At 39.2% G+C, this 21,925-nt stretch overlaps 1 protein-coding gene across 1 annotated transcript in view; it reads left to right on the top strand.

Annotated features, from left to right (window-relative positions):
- cers6 (ceramide synthase 6) overlaps nucleotides 1-21,925 on the top strand; it is a 93,773-nt gene that overhangs the window by 10,327 nt on the left and 61,521 nt on the right. Inside the window, exon 3 of the mRNA XM_079822523.1 lies at nucleotides 13,647-13,777. Within this exon, the coding sequence (XP_079678649.1) occupies nucleotides 13,647-13,777 (131 nt within the window). The remainder of the gene's footprint in view (nucleotides 1-13,646; nucleotides 13,778-21,925) is intronic.

Genomic DNA, 21,925 nt, shown 5'->3' with positions numbered 1-21,925 from the left:
CTTTTGCCTGTGTCAGTGAAGAAAGTAAACATAGGGTCAACTGATATTTAGCCTATTTTTTTTATTAATTCTTTTTTTAGACAAGTTAATTTAAAAACGTTAAAAAAAATTGATTCACAATATGTACACGTATTCATTATTAATCGTATGCCTAAAATGATGAAAATGTTAATGTTTCAAGTCCCCTCACATTGAAAGTTGCTAATTATTACATTATATGAATCAAGTAAATTATATAGGCCTATTTTTTTTTTTTTAAGTTTATTATTTTGCCTGATTATCTGTGGTTATTTAACATTTCTATCCTAAAACAGCTGTCAAATATGAGATGTGTAGTTTAGCTACTAACATCTTATCTCACACTTTATGACCATTTACTGAAGTATCAGGTCTCGCTGGAATTCACACTCAGCAGCTTCTGTGAACATAAAGCCCACATACTTTGATTTGATTGGTCATCTCAAATATTTTGACATTGACAAGCGGTGACAAACCATGAAGCAGCTGAGATGAGACGATATTGGTGCTGTGCAGCACTAAAGTAGTGTTAATACTATATTAAGCAATTATAACATTTATTATATAGACCTCGGAAAAATACAGAGGTCCAGACCTCAGTGACCTCATAGCTGGCTATGACCATGCATGATGGTGAGTAAATTATGAGAGAATTTAAATTTTTGGGTGAACTATACCTTTAAGAGGATAGTTCTAAACCCAAAACATGAATTAAAACATAAACAAGGCTTGACAATGACCTGGCACATGAAACAGCATAACACACTTCAAAACACTCCAAGCAAACATGAAAGCTTACTAGGGGCCAGGTTTACTAAACTGGGCAAATTAGCGTGAGAGCACAATTCCTAAAAAGCGCAGATGGGAGTGGACAGTTCTGCTCGTGATCTACTGACAACACACAAATGAAAGAACACAGACATAGCCGGATCATTTCCATAATGACCAACACAATCTACCAAGAGAACTGCAAATTAGCTTCTCGTTTAAGACGTGTTTTTTGGGGGTGGTAAATAATGGCACAAATACCAGTAATCTGACTAGCTCAAACCTTAGTAAATCACCTTGCATGATTCATTTAAATACTCTCCTCCCATAAATACTGCGTCTGAAAGGGAAACTCCTTAGCCTGATGTTGTCATACTCAGATTCTAGTCAGAATATGAGTCTGATGCTGCTCCATTGGGCTGTGATTATGAGGTGTGTTTCAACCGAACCAGGAAAGAAAATGCCTCTGCACTCAATTGGATAGATCTACAACCAATCAGAGCAACGGAGTAAGTGACGTATGTTGAGCTACGCATAGTTGTCAACAGAACTCAACTGCACACACGCTGGAAGAAGTAGAAGAAGAAGATGAGAGGAAACGATCTTTGCCGGTGTTGTAAAAATTATTTTACAATTATATACTTACTATTTTTTGAGAGAAATAGTAAAGGTGAATGCATATACCAACAAGTTCTCCGTTTAGTAAACAAATTCAACCCAATCGCTCTTTGGTGACATGGATGATTACGTTACTGTTGATCATCTGTCCATCATCGTATAAAGCCCGCCCTGACAATTTGATTGGTCCGAACAGCTCTGGTTCGAGCATAGTTGCTCCACAACGGATCAAGTCCAGACCGAACTTCCCGACCTCAAATATAAGTTCGGCTGGCATCCAGGCTAGAAACTCCTACAAATCGTCGCTGCCCGATGAAACTCACGTATATCCAAAACGGTTAATTTTCAGGAAGTGAAAAAAACACTGTATTTCAAAAGCAGTTGAATGTAGCGTTGTCATACTTGGTACGGCATCTTTACATGTAACCATATTCTTGCCAGTGTAATGATATAATCCACATTTGACCAAAGTTGAGTTTAAATGGACATACGTGCGTAACGGTGGTCGATACGCGTTCTTCCCATCATTAATTAGAATGGCCAAGTCGCGTTTTATATTGACAGAGGAATACGCTCAGTTTATTAAATAGAACTAAACTGTGGAGAGCTTCAATGTCGTACTTTCGTCAGCCAGGTTCACAAATATAAAAATAAATAAAAATATTCGGTGACAATTACTTCGTCTAGACCATTTACCGATAAATAATAGTTGTGAATATATAATAAACTTGAGAACAGTTGTCAAAAACAAACGTTTGCTGATACTTTACCTCACAGTGTTATTCGGCTATCCAGTGCTGAGCTTCGATGCTTCACGAGACCGGCGAGATGCTTCCACAGGGCGGGAGATACGCGGCATGATTGACAGCTTTGACACCAAATGGATATACGTGAAAATCAGATGACATGATTTCACAACTTTTCATTGGCCATTTAGATATGTGAAGCATACTGTATACGGAAATGAACCTGGACATTCAATCCGTCGAAAAATCTCAAAATCGGCAAAATGGACATACGTGGTTTTCATCGGACAGCGACGAAATGCATATGCAATAAGGTCAGATGCAAAAATAACCCTGTCCACGCCTTTTCACACAAATTTTTCACCGTGTGCCTTTAGTAAATCCTGACTTAAAAAGAGGTTTTGCACCGGCGCAACCTGTTAGTAAATCCGGCCCTATGGGCTATCACATGACGTTAAAAACCAGTGACAAAACGGAACTACTAAACAAGAGAAAAAAGGCGATGGACATGAACCAATGAGGAGACAGAACTAATAACAAGATAATCAGACAATGAACCAATACGTGTGTTTGACTTGATGCAGACAGATTGGCGTCTGGCTTGAAGCAGTGCATGCTGGTTAGAATTTTGTCTGACTTGAGATGGCGCAGATGCCATGTGACTGTGATGTATGCCATCAATACCGTGAGAGTGATTTGAGAGCAGCCGGCTGGCTAATTGAGAACTTGACACAAGAACAAGCGGGAAACAGAGATCACATGACGTGAAACACATGACTAGATCACACGAGGGGAAGATGGATTCACATGGCATGACCAAATCCAAAATAAAAGACATGAAAACCTTAAAGGTCCCATGGCATGAAATTTTCATTTTATGAGGTTTTTCAACATTAATATGAGTTCCCCTAGCCTGAATATTGTCCCCAAGTGGCTAGAAATGTTGATCGGTGTAAAACCGAGTTCTGGCTGTCTTTCTCTGCCTTTGAGAAAATGACAGCCCAGACGAGCTGATCTTGAATTTTCCTGTTATGACGTCATAACAGGAACGGTTACCTCCCTTTCCTCCGCCCAGAGAATTTGGCATGCCCATTCAAACGCCATATTTGTTTGTCCTCGAGAGATCATGGCTTGTGAATGAGTGAATGCTGGCAGTTTCTCAGTGTTTGGATGTACAAATGAAAACAGAAGTCTTTTTTCAGTTCCTTCTGATCTGTGATCAGTAGGGTTGGGTACCGAACTCTGTACTTTTAAGGGCACCGACCGAATTACGTCACATTAAATCAATCGGTACCAAATTTCAGTACCTGAGAACGCATATTGTGATATAGACTAGTGTCTGTGAATATTAAACCACGAAAAGACCATTTAAATATGAATCATGCGTGTCTCTGTGCGAATGAATGCGTAGACGCGCGGTTTACAGTCTATGGGTTTACCTCACACACACACACTCAGAATCGCGCGTGACGGTCACATGTTTCCATCTCTGCCGTCTCAAATGAGGACATGAATGCACGAACATCATCTCCAGAGTCACTTCATGAGCATTTTACCGTTTCATTTGAGAAAAACTACTGTCATATCATAAACACACAGAAACTCAAACTCACGGCAACCTGTCAAAATAAAAGGCTAAATTACTGTTGTACAGTAGAATTTAGATACGTCTCAATTTAAAAATAATACTAACACTATTGTAATAATAATCAATTATCAAAACTTTATTTTTTCAAGATTTTTTATTTATAAATTACAATTTTTCTTCATGTTTTAATTTGAACCATTTAAAAGCTCAGTTGTGCAGCACTTTGTTTGACAAGAAAAGTTTAATTAAAGGTCCCGTTTTTCGTGTTTTTTTGAAGCTTTGATTGTATTTAAAGTGTGCAATATAACGTGTTCATGTTTCATGTGTAAAAAAACACAGTATTTTTCACACAATTTACTTATCTGTATACCGCTGTTTTCACTGTCCTCAAAACGGCCTGAGAATTTCCTCGTTCTATGAAGTCCCTCCTTCAGAAATACGTAACGAGTTCTGATTGTGCCAGCGGTTCCAGTGTTGTGATTCGACAGCAGCTTAGCGCACGTTGCCCGGAAAGGTCACGCCTCTTACCATAACGGGGAGATGAACGCGCTCAAACTACAGCCCCTGAAGGCCAAACAAAGGTGATTTGACTCTGGGATGAAAATAACAGCGTCTGGACGACATGGCGACAAACGCAACCGAACCGAACCGAACGCAACACTTCCTCTTCTCCACGAGGGAGCAACAAGACCACGCCCCCTTTTTCGCGTATTCTTGTGGGCGGAGGTTAGTCTACAAACTGTTCTACTGACGTCATTAAAGCAGGATGTACAGGGATGTAGTCCAAACCGGCCGTTCGCTGTAGGCTTTGAAAGGGAACTTCTGTTAAATAAAATATCTCGCTTGGCATTGAACTTTGAGCTTTATAATTTTACAGGTATTATTTATGCTCTAACAGCAACATTACACACTAACTAAAGTTTGAAAAATGGGATCACGAAGAACAGGACCTTTAAATTAAAAGATAAATTAAATGAATGTCTTATGTCTTCATTTGATTACCAGAAAATACATAACACATCATTTGTGGGAAATCTTTTCATAGAAATTAAATTAAAAAGAAAAAATTATAATATGGTTGTTTTTATTAATTAAATTAAGTAGCTAGAAGCCTACTATTTACTAGTAAATATTACAGTAATCAAACATCACAGACAATGGCAAACAGCGACCAGGGTAGCTCTGGCATAATGTCAATAACACTTTTATAAATTACTTACAGGTTCTTTACAGTTATTTATCTAAACATCCCAAAAGTACCGAAAAAAGGTACCGTTGGGTACCGGTACCGATACCGGTTAAAATGTGAACGGTACCCAACCCTAGTGATCAGTGATTTCTGATGTGTAGCTAATTATTCAAGTTCACACAGAACTTTATTATTCGTGCACACGCTGCGGCTTCTCTCTCTCCCGGTGTTTTCGTGTTTTCTATCTTGTGAGTCAGTGTTTTTGTACGTCCTCGTCGCGTCTATCTGTTCTAAAATGTGTATACAGTCGTGAGTTTCTGCTCAACATCGGCAGAGCCACATCTTTAGAGATAAACCTCACGCACGCCGAAGCTCGGGCTGCACTGACCGGTCGGCCTTCAACATCCCCGACCCCCAGTACTGCATCTGGCCCACAGCGGAGGCACCAAACGCGGTGCGAGATTAAGCAGAAGGGGGGTAAGCGTGAGGGTATCTGGCTAGGTTAGCCAGCTATCCCCACAATAAACTGGATTATATTCGATTACTGCTATTGTGTCTTTGTTTGCGCTGTGTACTCAATGTGCGTCACTGACGCTTTTCATATGATAGGAACATATCTAAAAATAATGCTATAATCAACACTTACTCGTAACTCGTTCATCTCCTGTAAGGGTACATTACATGTGTTACAAAGTTGGTAGAATAAGGAGGAAGACGGGCTCTGCGTGACTGGGACTCATGTTTATTCAGAACTCTCAGATTCAAACAAAGTAAAATCGCGCTGACAGCGCTCTCATAACTCAGTAGTTACAATATAACTTTGTTAGCAATCGCTCCGTCTCTGGCCCACTAGTGAGGTCCGGTTCGCGAACGAATCGTTCTTTTGAACCGGTCGAACCAGTTCACCAAATCGGACTGAATCGTTCTAAACGGTTCGCGTCTCGAGTCAGCGCTGATCCATCATTTACTAAAGTTACAAACTTTCTGACATGAGTGACAGTCCCTCCGACTATAAATAAACTAATAACCTGAAGTATATGCTGTAACTATAACAGTTCACTGAACTGAGATGTGCTGAGAACTGATGAGAAGTGAACTCAGGTCCATCCGTCTCTCTGGCAGGCTCATCGTGTCTCGTAGACCTCGTTAAACCACGCCTCCTCCGCTACAAGATATAATACTCATGTCAAATGCAAAGATGTCAGCCAATCACAACAGTGGGCGTTTTTACTGAAGTCTCACAGCAGACACGCCCCTTGAAGCAGGGCATTCAGCCAGAGGGCTAATATCAGTATAGAAAAAATACCTTTTATTTCTAAATTATGACATTTTATGATGTAAAAATCATACTAACAATATAAGTACACCTCAGAATACATTATAAAATAAAATAAAAAAATCCATGCCATGGGACCTTTAACAGAGGCTAAACCGATGTGACATTAATACTGAATATAGGATGCTGTCAGAGTTTGCCTGAAGGTCAGTAATTAAACTGAACCTTGTCTTTCTGTGTTTTAGACTGAAAGGGCTTCTTAAACCTGCCAAAGTTATCCAGCCAGAGAAGCGAGTGTTTTATCTTGTCAATATTGTCATTTCATTAATATTAACAGCATAATAGAGAGCGACAGGTCTTTTACGCTGCATTTGTGAGGCGTAATGATCTGATGTTTTGACACTCATCCATTTTTTATCCTGCCTGTCACTTAAAGGGATGGGTTATCCAAAAATGAGGCTTCAGTTGTCCTTTTCTTCTGTGTTTTGGCCAAGAAGGGCATTGTTTGGCATGGTTTTGTCAGTGCTTTGTGTATTTACTATTTATTTTAAATGTATTTAGTTTGACATATATTATTATATATTTTTGTATTTATGTGCACTAGAAGCTTCTGTCACCAAGACAGAATCCTGTGTGTGTGTGTGTGTGTGTGTGTGTGTGTGTGTGTGTGTGTGTGTGTGTGTGTGTGTGTGTGTGTGTGTGTGTGTGTGTGTGTGTGTGTGTGTGTGTGTGTGTGTGAGTGTGAGTGTGCGTGCGTGTGTGTGTGTGAGAGAGCAATAAAAGCTCATTCTGATTTTGAGTTGACTCTTTATCCATTAATTCATCCATCCCTCCATTCCATCCATCCACCCATCCATCCCATCAGTCAATCCATCCATTCCATCCATCCATCCATCCATCTGTCAATCCATCCATCCATCCATCCCTCCATTCCATCCATCCATCCATCCATCCATCCATCCGTCCATCCACCCATTCATTCCGTCCATCCTTCCTTCCACCCTTCCTTCCTTCCTTCCTTCCTTCCTTCCTTCCTTCCTTCCTTCCTTCCTTCCTTCCTTCCTTCCTTCCTTCCTTCCTTCCTTCCTTCCTTCCTTCCTTCCTTCCTTCCTTCCTTCCTTCCTTCCTATCCACCCATCCATCCCATCCATCCATCCATCCATTCCATCTGTCAATCCATCCATTCCATCCATCCATCCATCCATCCCTCCATTCCATCCATTCACCCATCCATCCACCCATTCATTCCATCCGTCCGCCCATCCTTCCTTCCACACTTCCTTCTTTCCTTCCTTCCCTCCTTCCTTCCTATCCAACCATCCATCTGTCCGTCCATCCTTCCTTCCACGCTTCCTTCTTTCCTTCCTTCCCTCCTTCCTTCTTATCCATCCATCCAACCATCCGTCCAACCCTTCTATCTGTCCATCCTTCCTTCCACCCTTCCTTCATATCCATCCATCCAACCATCCGTCCAACCCTTCTATCTGTCCATCCTTCCTTCCACGCTTCCTTCTTTCCTTCCTTCCCTCCTTCCTTCTTATCCATCCATCCAACCATCCATCCATCTGTCCATCCGTCGATCCACCCATTCATTCCGTCCGTCCATCCTTCCTTCCACCCTTCCTTCCTTCCTTCCTTCCTATCCACCCATCCATCCACCCATCCCATCCATCCATCCATCCATCCATTCCATCTGTCAATCCATCCATCCATCCATCCATTCTCCTATCCATCCATCCATCCATCCCTCCATTCCATCCATCCACCCATCCATCCATCTGTCAATCAATCATTCCATCATCCATCCATCCATCCGTCCATCCACCCATTAATTCCGTCCGTCCGTCCGTCCGTCCATCCTTCCTTCCACCCTTCCTTTCCTATCCAACCATCCATCCATCCATCCATCCAACCCTTCCATCTGTCAGTCCGTCCTTCCTTCCACGCTTCCTTCTTTCCTTCCTTCCCTCCTTCCTTCTTATCCATCCATCCATCCACCCAAACATCCGTCCAACCCTTCTATCTGTCCATCCTTCCTTCCTTCCTTCCTATCCATCCATCCATCCATCCATCCAACCATCCATTCAACCCTTCCATCTGTCTGTCCGTCCTTCCTTCTACCCTTCCTTCCTATCCATTCACCCATCCATCTTTCTGTCCATCCACCCATTCATTCAATTCATCCATCCATCCATCCATCCATCCATCCAACCCTTCCATCGGTCTGTCCTTCCTTCCTTCCTTCCTTCCTTCCTTCCTTCCTTCCTTCCTTCCTTCCTTCCTTCCTTCCTTCCTTCCTTCCTTCCTTCCTTCCTTCCTTCCTTCCTTCCTTCCTTCCTTCCTTCCTTCCTTCCTTCCTTCCTTCCTTCCTTCCTTCCTTCCTTCCTTCCTTCCTTCCTTCCTTCCTATCCAACCATCCATCCATCCATCCATTCCTTCCATCCATCCATCCAGTATTTGTATTGACTTTTATCTGTACTTTTGACATCCTTAGAAAGGCACCAATGGCCAATAAACAGTTTTTCAATAAAAATAGTAACAAAGATTGATTTTCAGTAAAATGTAAAGAAAAATGTAATTTAGTTTAATTTCATTAAATAATGTATAATATTCTTACTGGGGCTGGAATGAATCATGGCATTGAAAATATTTTTTATCAGCCATTTATTTTTAAATAATTGTTAAATTATGCAGAAATGTGATTAAAAACTGCAGAGACTGAATCAGAATCAAATCAAGCACTTGTCACAGTTGCTGAAAAGAGATACGCCTCATTTGATTACAGAGAACATTTACTAGCGTTTCCTCAACAAATTCACTGAGACCGTGAACTCACCTCTCCTATGAGCTGAATCAGTACGTAACGCAAGCAAAGTTCATTTATCTTGAATCAAATGTAAGCGTTCTTACTGATGTTCATTTGAGAATGAGGACGACCCACGAGTTTAACCCACAGCATGAATTTATGAACTAAAGCAGAGCAGCAGTTGCCATGTAAAAGAAGAATAACGTTTCAGCTTTTTGAACCCTTGTCTCGATGGTGACGGCAGTGTGGATTGACAGCACAGGTAATCGTAATCTCAAAGCTGTAAAGGCAGAGAGATAGCGTGGCTCTTTGACGTGTGTGGCTTTATCAGAGCTCATGTGCACTGACGCACCGGCACTATTTTTAGATACCACAGAACTAAGTTTCCTTGACAAATGTTCAGATTCTTGAACACACAAGATCCAGGCACACTTTAAGAATAAAGAGACAATTCCTGCCTTAAATGGGAAGAGAGAGAGAGAGAGAGAGACCTCAGGGCGAAACTCATCTAGCATGTTAGCGGATACTACCTTATAATTAGAATTTGATTGAGTTTGGATGAAACCCATTACATTCTAGGTCTTTTATGAAATATTTTTGGTATAAAAGTTTACTGAGAAAAAAGTTTTTTTGGGGGAGGCCAAAGCTCAGGTGTCTTGTATCATCCTGAAGTGGTTTGTCTTGCAATAATAGCTGTATATTATTTTGCATGACTACTTACCAAATAAATAATGAAATGAACATAAAATATTGATTGAAGGTTTTTTTTAAGAGAATGAGAGCAGAGTAAAAGGTATTACTCTTTGTTAATGTTCACTTCAACAACTAACAGATCAGATAATTATTATTAAATACAAAAGTCAGTAATAAAAAAAGAATGAATGCACAAATTGCAAGCACAGATAAATACAATAGGCTATAACAAAGTTACAAATTAAGTCAGGTCTGTCAGTAATATTCAGGTACAGAAATATAATCATTGAATGTAAAATAACACTGTAGTGTTCACTGTATAAATTAAATATAGATTCATCTTTGTTAAAGACATGCTTTGTTGTTTAAATAACATTAATGACATAGACAACAGCAGGTATTTGTAGGCTGCTGTCACTTTAAGACCTATTGCACGGATCCAATATAATGATACACATCCGATTTCTTTCTCAACTGCTTACGTTCGCTTATGGCGTAAAGGTCCTTGCACACTGAATCCAAAATATTTTGCACGTTAAAAAATAAATACGACCTCATGTTGAGTCAATCACGTTTAGACCATATACTGTAAAAAAAGATGGACGACGCCCCTTCACTATCTTCAATTGTAGAAATCCGGCAATTTCTGAATATGCCTCTGACATCTTGCGCTGATTTGGGACCTGAGTCTGCGCAGTAGACCAGGAAGTAGAGCCGTGATATTAAAACCCCGCCCACACTCCTTCAGTATCTGTTAGTACAGTTTACTGCAGAACAACTAATTTTGTTGGTGTGCAATAAACAGAAATGGAAATGTAGAAATTCAAACTAAAGCTCCAATCACCTCCTGAAAATCCAGAAATCCAGCACTGTCGGTGCCTCAGTGACAACTTCACTCAGAGAAGCTGTCAATCATGATATCACACCCCCGTTTTATAGCATCAAATAACTAAATAAAACCAAACTTATTTAAAAAAATGAACACTTGAACTTACATCAGCATGATAAAAACTGCCTAAAATGACAAACCATTTTTGGAAGTGTAATTTGATTGTTTAGTTTGTCTCACGTTCCATTAGAATACATGGAGGGGGCGGGGTTTATGACCTATACTGGGACCAGCCACCTGGGGGCGATCGAGATGCTTCGACTTTACTTTTCAGGATGTGTGCGGCACGCTTGGTTTACACACTACCTCCGAAACTTTCGCCAATCATTAAAAAAAAAAAATCGGATTGGGTTACATTTTCTGCGTTTTTCACATCCGTAGCAAGCATTTTGAGAGGTGGTTTGACAATGAAATTTTTAGGATGATGAATATGAAAAATACTTGCAGAAATGGGTATTTTAACATAATTTTGTGTGTATGTGTCCATTTAAGCGCAAGGAGACGCGAATCAATTTGCGCAATATCTGAAACACGCCTCTCTGTACGTGCACACGCTTCGGGTGTGTGCGGCTGCACTCTAAAAAAATGCAGGGTTAAAAATAACCCAATTTGGGTTGAAAATGGACTAACCCAGTGATTGGGTTGTTTTAACACAGCGATTGGGTTGTTTTAAGCAAACATTGAACCCAACCGCTGGGTTAAAACAACCCAACTGCGGAGTTAGTCCATTTTCAACCCAACTTGGGTTATTTTTTACCCAGCATTTTTTAGAGTGTGTGCTCTTTTGCCTCTTCTTACACTTGAATGGTTTAAAATGTGTAATGTGTAAATTGGCAAGAAAAATACATGTTCTGATAAACTTTCACTCTATAATGGTGGAAGTTTTGTCCGGCTATCACCAGGCTAAGCTTGATCTTTTAAGATTGAACATTAGTCTGGGGAGTCTGCTCTGTATTTTCTACTGCACAAGAGACGTGATCAACGGGCATAGTTCAAATGACTCTGCACGCAATTGGATAGTCCTTCAACCAATCAGACTAACAATCCTTGTGACGTACTTTGCAGAGCGGTCGGTACTAAGGCAAAGAAACACATCCTTGTTTTGTAGGAATTGTTCCAGTGCAAGTTTCTGTTCTGTTTTCAAAGAAAATCTTTTAAAACAGCAGCGACTGCAGCATCAACGGGTTTCGGTGGCCGTCGTGTTGAATGTAAACAAAAAGTTGCTTGTCGACGCTTCTCTATCGTGAAGATGTTTTATCATGTTAAACATTAGCGCGCCAGGTGGATAAGCCAGTTTGTGATTGGTCCCCGCAGATTTGTAACGGAAGCAGGATAGAAAAATGTACAGGTTTCCAGCCTGAGCTGCAGGGCGAAATCAAATCGCAGGCAGATCGGGCTGGGTTTACCCAGTCTAGTGGAATTTAGCAATTAATCCTCAAATCAAATGCATGCGGAACCATACAGCCTGATCCGTACGGACCAACTGCGATCCGTTGCACCCCTCGTTGTAAGTTGAATTTGTATTCATTTGTCCAAAGATTAATAAATACCATACAAATATATTGCTCATTGTAAGTGCATTAACTAACATTATCTAATGGGACCAGAGGTCGCGTTAACCAAACATTTTTCATCATTGATGGCATTTTTTTAGCAGTGATGGAAAAATCTGAAAGCCGTCCATCATTTTGACAGATTACACGGCGGGTGATCTATTGTAACTTGTAACTAATTATCACCCCTGTCCACTTGGTGGCGAGTGCACTCTTGCTGACTATTAACTTCATGATCAACGAATGGCTTTTCTGAGATACTTGACATTGTTTACAAGTTTTTTTGACGTCTTTCTGTGGTTTTACCACAGATTTACAATGATCGATTACATGAGAGACATGATACAGATTTCAGTAAGTTGGACTGTATCTTTCAATCGCGTTCACTCGCGCTCCGCTTCGCTTGAACTGATATGAAAATTAAAATGACGGGTAGTAATAGATTTTGACGGAAATGTCTGTCAAAATGACGGACAATGCAGAAGTCTAACGTGACCTCTGAATGGGACCTTATTGTAAAGTGGAAAAATATTTTACTGCTGAATGCTACAATGACCAGTCAGAATCAAGTATTTCAGAAAGCTGTAAAATTAAGTATAGAACATTCTATAAACAAAATGTCAAACACCTTTGATTTTTGATTCAACCAACTGACTGAATCTTTTTCTGTAAGTTAATGAACCATTCATGAACTATTCAACTCATTGAAATAATGAAACCTCATTATTCTTCACTATTCATTTCATGTCTACAATAAGTCTTAAGGTGTACATTTTCTCCACAAATGACAAAAAAGCTGAAAAAGATTTTTCCCCCTTCATTTTATCAAGCTAGAGACAAAAAGCCTAAATAAATATATTATGAGATTAAGTAATGTCCTTAAATAGGGATAATTATTGAACTATGCTTGCTCGTACTTGCCGTCATTTTAATTATGTATGGTCATAAGTCATTTTGTCAAATTCATAAATGGATTATGCATTTTGCACACCTGTTAAGCCGGTTTTTGTGCCAAACGGATTGCACTGCTTGTGTTTTCTGAACTCTTCTTGTTTTACAGAATAACCTCACATGCTAACCCAAATAATCCACATATGCCCCCTTTTATTCAGTCAATGATGGTCAGCAGATCCTCATTCAGTGACATTTTGTTCAGTGCCATTCTCAGACCCGCTCAGTAAGCTCAATAAATCAATGAAATGTGCCTTAGAAAGGAGGGTCTTACGAATTAGCGCATGGAAGTAATGATTTGTTCACTTGAAAGATTCGTTCATTCCCAACTGATACCCCACTACTCGAGTCATTATAGTATGCCAGCACACAGTGTGATTATGTGTGAGTCTCGCTGGCTCAAATGTGCAGATGGCTTTTTAAAGACAACTGTTTTAAATGTGCATTGAGTGAATTTTTCAAGCTGTTAAATCCAAATTCATGCGGTTTGTTTGTACTCTAACAGTGGCAGATCTCTGCAGTGACATGCTTCTGTCTGCTGTGTCTTTCAGCACCCCGATGAGAAGAGGTTAGAGGGTTTGTCCAAGCAGCTGGACTGGGACGTGAGGACCATCCAACGCTGGTTCAGACAACGACGCAACCAAGAGAAACCCAGCACACTGGCGCGCTTCTGCGAGAGCATGTGAGAATCTGCTGTTTGTCTGTGCTTTCTGATTTGCCTGATTCGTTATTGATAACTTTTTGGGCATTATTCATGAATGTTTTGGAATATAGACCAAAGGTTGTCACTTTTTAGAGAAGAAACTCAGCTGATTATTGCAGAAGTGAATGGGAAAGTTTCAAAACATGAAAGTGTAAAAGGTTTACAACTTGAAGTTTACTGTAAGAACATTTTTATTCTACAAAATAATTTGGACTATTAGTGTTCCAAATTTGAAGTTGATATCACAAAAATTAAAAGGTTTTAATGTACTGTTTAACCCAATGTCTAATTTCCAACTGGTTTGCACAGGATGAATTTTGAGTGTTTAAGCTTTTGAATGATTTATGATCATGATTATTCAAATATATGATAGGGGAAATAAAGCACGCCAAGTGTCCCGCAAGCTAACATCTGCCATTTTGCTTACAAAAACATGTGCGTTTCTCAGGATGCCCATTTATGTGATATCTTTCAGGCGGAAAGAGTTATAAATACATATATATTAGGGGTGTAACGGTACAAATAGCTCACAGTTCAGTTTGTATTAGGGCTGTGCAATTAATTGAATTTCGATTTCGGCTCCCAACGATCACCAAAATAGTACAATCGAGAAAAAACGCTTATTTTGCCATGTTCAGTTTTGCAAGAACACTCTTATTTTGTCTTGCGTTCTGAATGAAACGCGCACGCACACAACAAACTCTGTCAGGTCGTGAGTCTCGTGACTCGTGTGCATATCATCCGCTGGAATTTAAAAACTCGGCGCGAGTAAAGATGGCAGAAGGAGGGCAGTTACAGCAGCGTTTGGTGAGCAAAAAAGGCAAAACCAACTCCGTTGTCTGGGAACAGTTTGGCTTCGAGGAATCAGACGACGAGCAGAAACATGCTACGTGCAAGATTTGCTACATGGTAGTGGCTGCAACGTAAGGGAACTCCACGAATTTGTTTAACCACTTGAAAATTAAACACAGAGTGACCTATGACAGTCTAATAAAGAAACAAAAACTGACGAGAGCAGGGGTGCAGTGTAAACGTCCTTTTTTTCCTTCATATTTTTCAAATAATTCTCTCTTTGTAAACTTTGTTCAATGCATGCGAGTGCTGCCATATTTTCGAATATGACCAGTAATTTTCGCCGTCATCACCCGGGTATAGTGCCAGAAGTCGCGAATAAGAAGTAGTGCGCGCTGTGAGAAAATGTATCTCTGTGCGCTCATCCGAAAGCGCGCACACGTCTCACAGCGCGCAAATATTGAGTTCTCTTTCAAGTCTTGCTCTTGAACGGACAAACTCACACAAAACGTATGTCAACGTCCATCTTGATGAGTATTCTAGCAGACATAGTCTTTATATGCCTTAAGGAAACTTTATACAGTCGATAAAGACGACGCATATCCGAGCATTAGGTCTTAAAGGGGCAGTAGCCTTTACTGCTGTCTGTTTAATGTCAAACAACAAAAGACAAGGACATCACACTGCTCTTGATTGAATAGCTTTTGTAAGTTTAATAGGATTAATCTTTAATTTATGCACTCAAATATGCAATGTTATTTTACATTTGATACATTTCTGTACCTGAAAACTAATGTTAGACGTACCTGAAAAGCATATCTAGCCGAACCATATTGTTGATCTTATTTATTTGTGGTTATCATTTTTACTGTATAATACTTTTATACTTTGATTTGAATATTTTATATTATTTATTTTAATAGTTCAAAAAGTACAACAAATGTTACCATTTCAATTGAATTGTTGAAAGGTGTCTTTTTAATAAAATGCAACACATTCCCAAAGTCATGAGAAATAATCGTGTTACATAATCGTGATTTCAATATTGACCAAAATAATCGTGATTATGATTTTTTCCATAATCGAGCAGCCCTAGTTTGTATCACGGTTTTAGGTTCACGGTTTCGGGCAAGGTTTGGTATGTGCCATGTTCAGGGAAAAAAGGACTACTGTCAATTAAAAATAAATAAAATAAGAACAAATAATCACTACATGCAACAGCACAAATAAATAGAGCACAGAATAAACTGTGCTTTTCAGGTTTTTCAGGTAGGTCTGAGTTTTCTGGTACATAAGTAATCAAATATAAAATAACATTGCATATTTATATAAATTAAACTTATTAAAGTTACAAAAGCTATTCAGTCAAGAGCAGTGAGTGATTTCCTTGTCTTTTGTTGTTTGAGAATATTAGGCTGCTGTCATTTTAAGACATAATGCACAGATCCAGAATACTGATACTGTACAAATGCGTTGTCTTTCTCGACTGTATAAGTTCACGTCTTGAGGCATAACAGACCATTGATTTACTAAACAGGGCAAATTGGCGTGAGAGCTCAATACCAAAAAAGCGCAGATGGGAATGGAAAGTTCTGCTCGTGACTGACGACATGCAAATTAAAGAACAGACACAGCCGGAACATTTCCATAATGACCAACACAATCTAGCAGTTAGCGTCTGGTTTAAGACATGCTTTTTTTCAGGCTGTAAATAATGGCTCAAACACCAGTAAAATGACAAGCGTTAACCTTGTAAATCACCTTGCATGATTCATTTAAATATTCTCCTCCCATTAATTTTGCGTCTGAAAGGGAAACTCCTACAAATGCGTAAGTAATAAGGTTAGCCGCAAAAATAACCCTGTCCACACCTTCACAGTGCTAATTTATCACTGCGTGTCTTTACTAAATCCTGACTAGGGCTGCACAATATGTCGAAATTATCAAAATATCGCAAATGTACATATCGCAATATATCACAATGGCACACAATATCTGAATGATTTTAATAGGCTACTTCAACATTGTGAAAAGTGTACATTTTAGGTCGACGCATATAGCAGAGAATAGACTGGGCACACGACTGTTACTTATGTGACTTGATTGATGTTAAAAAGAGTTATTAAACGCAATAACTTTGCGAAAAACAACTCCTTGCTGACACACACACCGAAACGTGCGCACAAGCCGTCTCTCTGAAAGCATGTGATCCCTTCAGTTCTGTTTTGTGCCTTGTTACACACTCAAACTGTCAAATACACACACAGTTATGTCAAAATGGCTGTCTTGATGAGTATTCATGTAAACACAGTCGGTTATGCTTTAAGTGAACAATATCTGTTGGGAAAAGAAACCGAATGCGTGTCAATAGGATCCGTAAACCTGCTAATGCAGTAAACCTGATAATACAGTAAACCTGCTAATACAGTAAACCTGCTAATGCAGTAAACCTGATAATACAGTAAACCTGCTAATGCAGTAAACCTGCTAATGCAGTAAACCTGCTAATGCAGTAAACCTGATAATACAGTAAACCTGCTAATACAGTAAACCTGCTAATGCAGTAAACCTGCTAATGCAGTAAACCTGCTAATGCAGTAAACCTGCTAATGCAGTAAACCTGCTAATACAGTAAACCTGCTAATGCAGTAAACCTGCTAATGCAGTAAACCTGCTAATGAACCTGCTAATACAGTAAACCTGATAATACAGTAAACCTGCTAATGCAGTAAACCTGCTAATACAGTAAACCTGCTAATACAGTAAACCTGCTAATGCAGTAAACCTGCTAATGAACCTGATAATACAGTAAACCTGCTAATACAGTAAACCTGCTAATGCAGTAAACCTGCTAATGCAGTAAACCTGCTAATGCAGTAAACCTGCTAATGCAGTAAACCAGGTAATAAGGTTAAGTAATAAGGTTAGCCGCAAAAATAACCCTGTCCACACCTTCACAGTGCTAATTTATCACTGCGTGTCTTTAGTAAATCATGACTAGGGCTGCACAATATGTCGAAATTATCAAAATATCGCAAATGTACATATCGCAATATGCATATCGCAATGGCACACAATATCTGAATGATTTTAATAGGCTACTTCAACATTGTGAAAAGTGTACATTTTAGGTCGACGCATATAGCAGAGAATAGACTGGGCACACGACTGTTACTTATGTGACTTGATTGATGTTGAAAAGAGTTATTAAACGCAATAACTTTGCGAAAAACAACTCCTTGCTGACACACACACCGAAACGTGCGCACAAGCCGTCTCAATGAAAGCGTGTGATCCCTTCAGTTCTGTTTCGTGCCTTGTTACACACTCAAACTGTCAAATACACACACAGTTATGTCAAAATGGCTGTCTTGATGAGTATTCATGTAAACACAGTCGGTTATGCATTAAGTGAACAATATCAGTTGGGGAAAGAAACCGAATGCGTGTCAATAGGATCCGTAAACCTGCTAATGGTTATTACGGGTTATTGCCAAAAAACTTTCATAGTCATGTGAAGAACCTAGGAGTCATTTTCGATTCTGAATTTAGCTTTGACCGCCAAGTTAAAAGTGTTGTGAAAACATCATTTTTTCAGTTAAGGAAACTGTCGAAATTGAAATCCATCCTTTTAAATAAGGACTTAGAGGTTGTTCTACATGCCTTTGTTTCGTCACGGCTGGATTATTGTAATGCTCTTTATTTTGGCATGAATGAATTTCTCGTTGCTCGTCTGCAGTACGTTCAAAACGCTGCAGCGAGAATCTTAACAAAAAACAAAAAATGGGATCCCATAACACCTACATTAATATCACTTCACTGGTTACCGGTGAAATACAGAATACAGTACAAGGTATTAATGTTTGTCTATAAAGCATTACATGACCAGGCTCCCCAGTACATAAAGGACATGTTGATCCCTTACCAACCCCAACGCCAACTGCGCTCCTCTCAGAGCATGCTGCTAACTGTTCCACGGTCTCGCTTGAGGCGAAGTGGTGATCGTGCCTTCTCTGTCGCTGCTCCTGCTCTGTGGAATGTGTTACCCTTATATATTAAATCCTCTCCAAGTATAGATATCTTTAAAACAGACTTGAAGACTCACCTTTTCTATCAAGCTTATGGCATTTGATTAGGTCTGAAAACTATGAGAAATTTTATGTTCTTCTTGGTGTTTTGTTGTGCTGTTATTTGATGTTGGTACGACTTGCATTTTATTTTTATATGTGTTTATATGTTTATATGTGTTTTTTACTGTTTTTACCAATTATGGACAGCACTTTGGTCCATTTTAATGGCTTTGAAAGTGCTATAAAAATAAATTGAGTTGAGTTGAGTTGAATGCAGTAAACCTGCTAATACAGTAAACCTGCTAATACAGTAAACCTGCTAATGCAGTAAACCTGCTAATACAGTAAACCTGCTAATACAGTAAACCTGCTAATACAGTAAACCTGCTAATGCAGTAAACCTGCTAATACAGTAAACCTGCTAATGCAGTAAACCGTAAACCTGCTAATACAGTAAACCTGCTAATGCAGTAAACCGTAAACCTGCTAATACAGTAAACCTGCTAATGCAGTAAACCTGCTAATACAGTAAACCTGCTAATGCAGTAAACCTGCTAATACAGTAAACCTGCAGTAAACCTGCTAATACAGTAAACCTGCTAATACAGTAAACCTGCTAATACAGTAAACCTGCAGTAAACCTGCTAATACAGTAAACCTGCTAATACAGTAAACCTGCTAATGCAGTAAACCTGCTAATACAGTAAACCTGCTAATACAGTAAGCTAGGGCTGTACGATTAATCGAAAAATAACCGAAACCGACATTCAGAACCTCTAACCAATGTATTTTTCCCATGTCGGTTATTTCGGTTTTAGTCACGTGACTCTGCCCCGTCAGTCACATCAAGTGCAGTTTGCAGGCACAGAGATGCAGGAGCAGTTATCTGTGTTTATAGATGCCCAGAATCACTATAGTAACTGCATGTTTTACACAGTTTATACAGGTCAGTTAATTGCTGTTCTTATGGCCTACGCTCTGACACACACACACACACACACACACACACACACACACAGACGGCGCGCGCAAGCCCCGAAGCCGCTTTCACTTTCGTGCTCATAAAGTTTGTCAAGTAAATGCATTTAAAGGCTTGCCAGTTTCAACATTTAAAGCGATTGTGCACTATTTAAAAACAACAATACGGAAAACTTCTCCGTTCAGTGCTCAGCTTTTTTCAGTGACACAGTGAGCCGAGCCGAGTCTCTCGCGCGCGCCCTAAAGGTAGACCTCTTTCACCTGCGTCCTCACAAAGCTTTGTCATTTGTATGTGGTTTAAGATGTATGTGGCCAGTTTGAACATTAAAGAGAGTTTCGACCATCAGATGTGTATTATGTTGAACTAATGCCTGATATATTTTGACAAACAAACACTCAGACAGAAGCTGTGACTAAAGTAAAGTCACTAAAGTAGCTTAGAAACTCAACCGTTAGAGGCATACATTTTAATACATCTGAAGTAGGCTAAGTACAAACCACAGCTTCAAACTGAATAGAGACAGTAAGAGTAATTCACACACACAATCACTCTCTCATTAATGCATTCAAATAAATGTAATGTAGGCCTACAGTGTTAATGTATCTGTATCTGATGTACAACAAACAGAAATCTGCTCCATAGACAATAACTGCTGAAAGTGAACTGTTTCCTTCAAGTATTTTAAAATCACAATGCACTTTTTCATTAGAAAAAAAATTTCCACCTTTAATAGTAGAAAATATTTACAGTACAAACCTTATCAGTGACCTTACTCAAAAACCTTATGAGGGCAAAAAAAAAAGCAAAATAATCGTTCATTAATCGTAATTGAGGTCAAATGTCAAATGTTCAATTAATCAAGGTTTTTATTTTTGGTCAAATCGTTACAGCTCTACAGTAAGCCTGAAAATATAGTAAACCTGCTAATGCAGTAAACCTGCCGCTGTCTGTCAAACAACAAAAGAAAAAGAGAAAATCACTCGGTGCTCTTTGCTGAATAACCTTTGTAGCTTTATTATGAATCAGTGTATTTTTAATTCATGTGAAGACTACAGTTTTTAGTTCCTATTTTTAATAACAAAGATAAATTAAAATGACAAAAATAATCGTCCACCCCTAGTTCAGGTGTCTTTGTTTACCTGGATGTTCTTGATAACCATATATTACCAAGTCGAGCAGAGTTTTTGGTATTTAAATATTACATTTTTTGTTTGTTTACATTGATGTTAAAATTATATTGTCAGATTTGTGACATTCAGTTTTGCAAAAACACTGCTGGTCACTTTCAGAAGTTGTAGCGATGCTTTCTTTTCCCAGAAAGAATGTGAAACACATAAATGGTATCATTCTCAGTTTTTAAATATTTTTTAAAAATATAATTTAAATAGATTTTACACACTTATCGCAATATCGTATAGCAATATCGTATCGCATATCGCATATATATATATATATATACAGTGAAGAAAAAAAGTATTTGAACACCCTGCTATTTTGCAAGTTCTCCCACTTGGAAGGGTCTGAAATTGTCATCGTAGGTGCATGTCCACTGTGAGAGACATAATCTAAAAAAAAAATCCCGAAATCACAATGTATGATTTTTTAACTATTTAATTGTATGATACAGCTGCAAATAAGTATTTGAACACCTGTCTATCAGCTAGAATTCTGACCCTCAAAGACCTGTTAGTCTGCCTTTAAAATGTCCACCTCCACTCCATTTATTATCCTAAATTAGATGCACCTGTTTGAGGTTGTTAGCTGCATAAAGACACCTGTCCACCCCATACAATCAGTAAGAATCTACCTACTAACATGGCCAAGACCAAAGAGCTGTCCAAAGACACTAGAGACAAAATTGTACACCTCCACAAGGCTGGAAAGGGCTACGGGGAAATTGCCAAGCAGCTTGGTGAAAAAAGGTCCACTGTTGGAGCAATCATTAGAAAATGGAAGAAGCTAAACATGACTGTCAATCTTCCTCAGACTGGGGCTCCATGCAAGATCTCACCTCGCGGGGTCTCAATGATCCTAAGAAAGGTGAGAAATCAGCCCAGAACTACACGGGAGGAGCTGGTCAATGACCTGAAAAGAGCTGGGACCACCGTTTCCAAGGTTACTGTTGGTAATACACTAAGACATGGTCATGGTTTGAAATCATGCATGGCACGGAAGGTTCCCCTGCTTAAACCAGCACATGTCCAGGCCCGTCTTAAGTTTGCCAATGACCATTTGGATGATCCAGAGGAGTCATGGGAGAAAGTCATGTGGTCAGACCAAAATATA

Source organism: Gobio gobio (genome assembly GCF_949357685.1).
Source record: "Gobio gobio genome assembly, chromosome: 7".
NCBI classification, from domain to species: Eukaryota; Metazoa; Chordata; class Actinopteri; order Cypriniformes; family Gobionidae; genus Gobio; species Gobio gobio.
The sequence above is the reverse complement of the archived record's forward strand: the minus strand, read 5'-3'. Positions and strand labels throughout refer to the sequence as shown.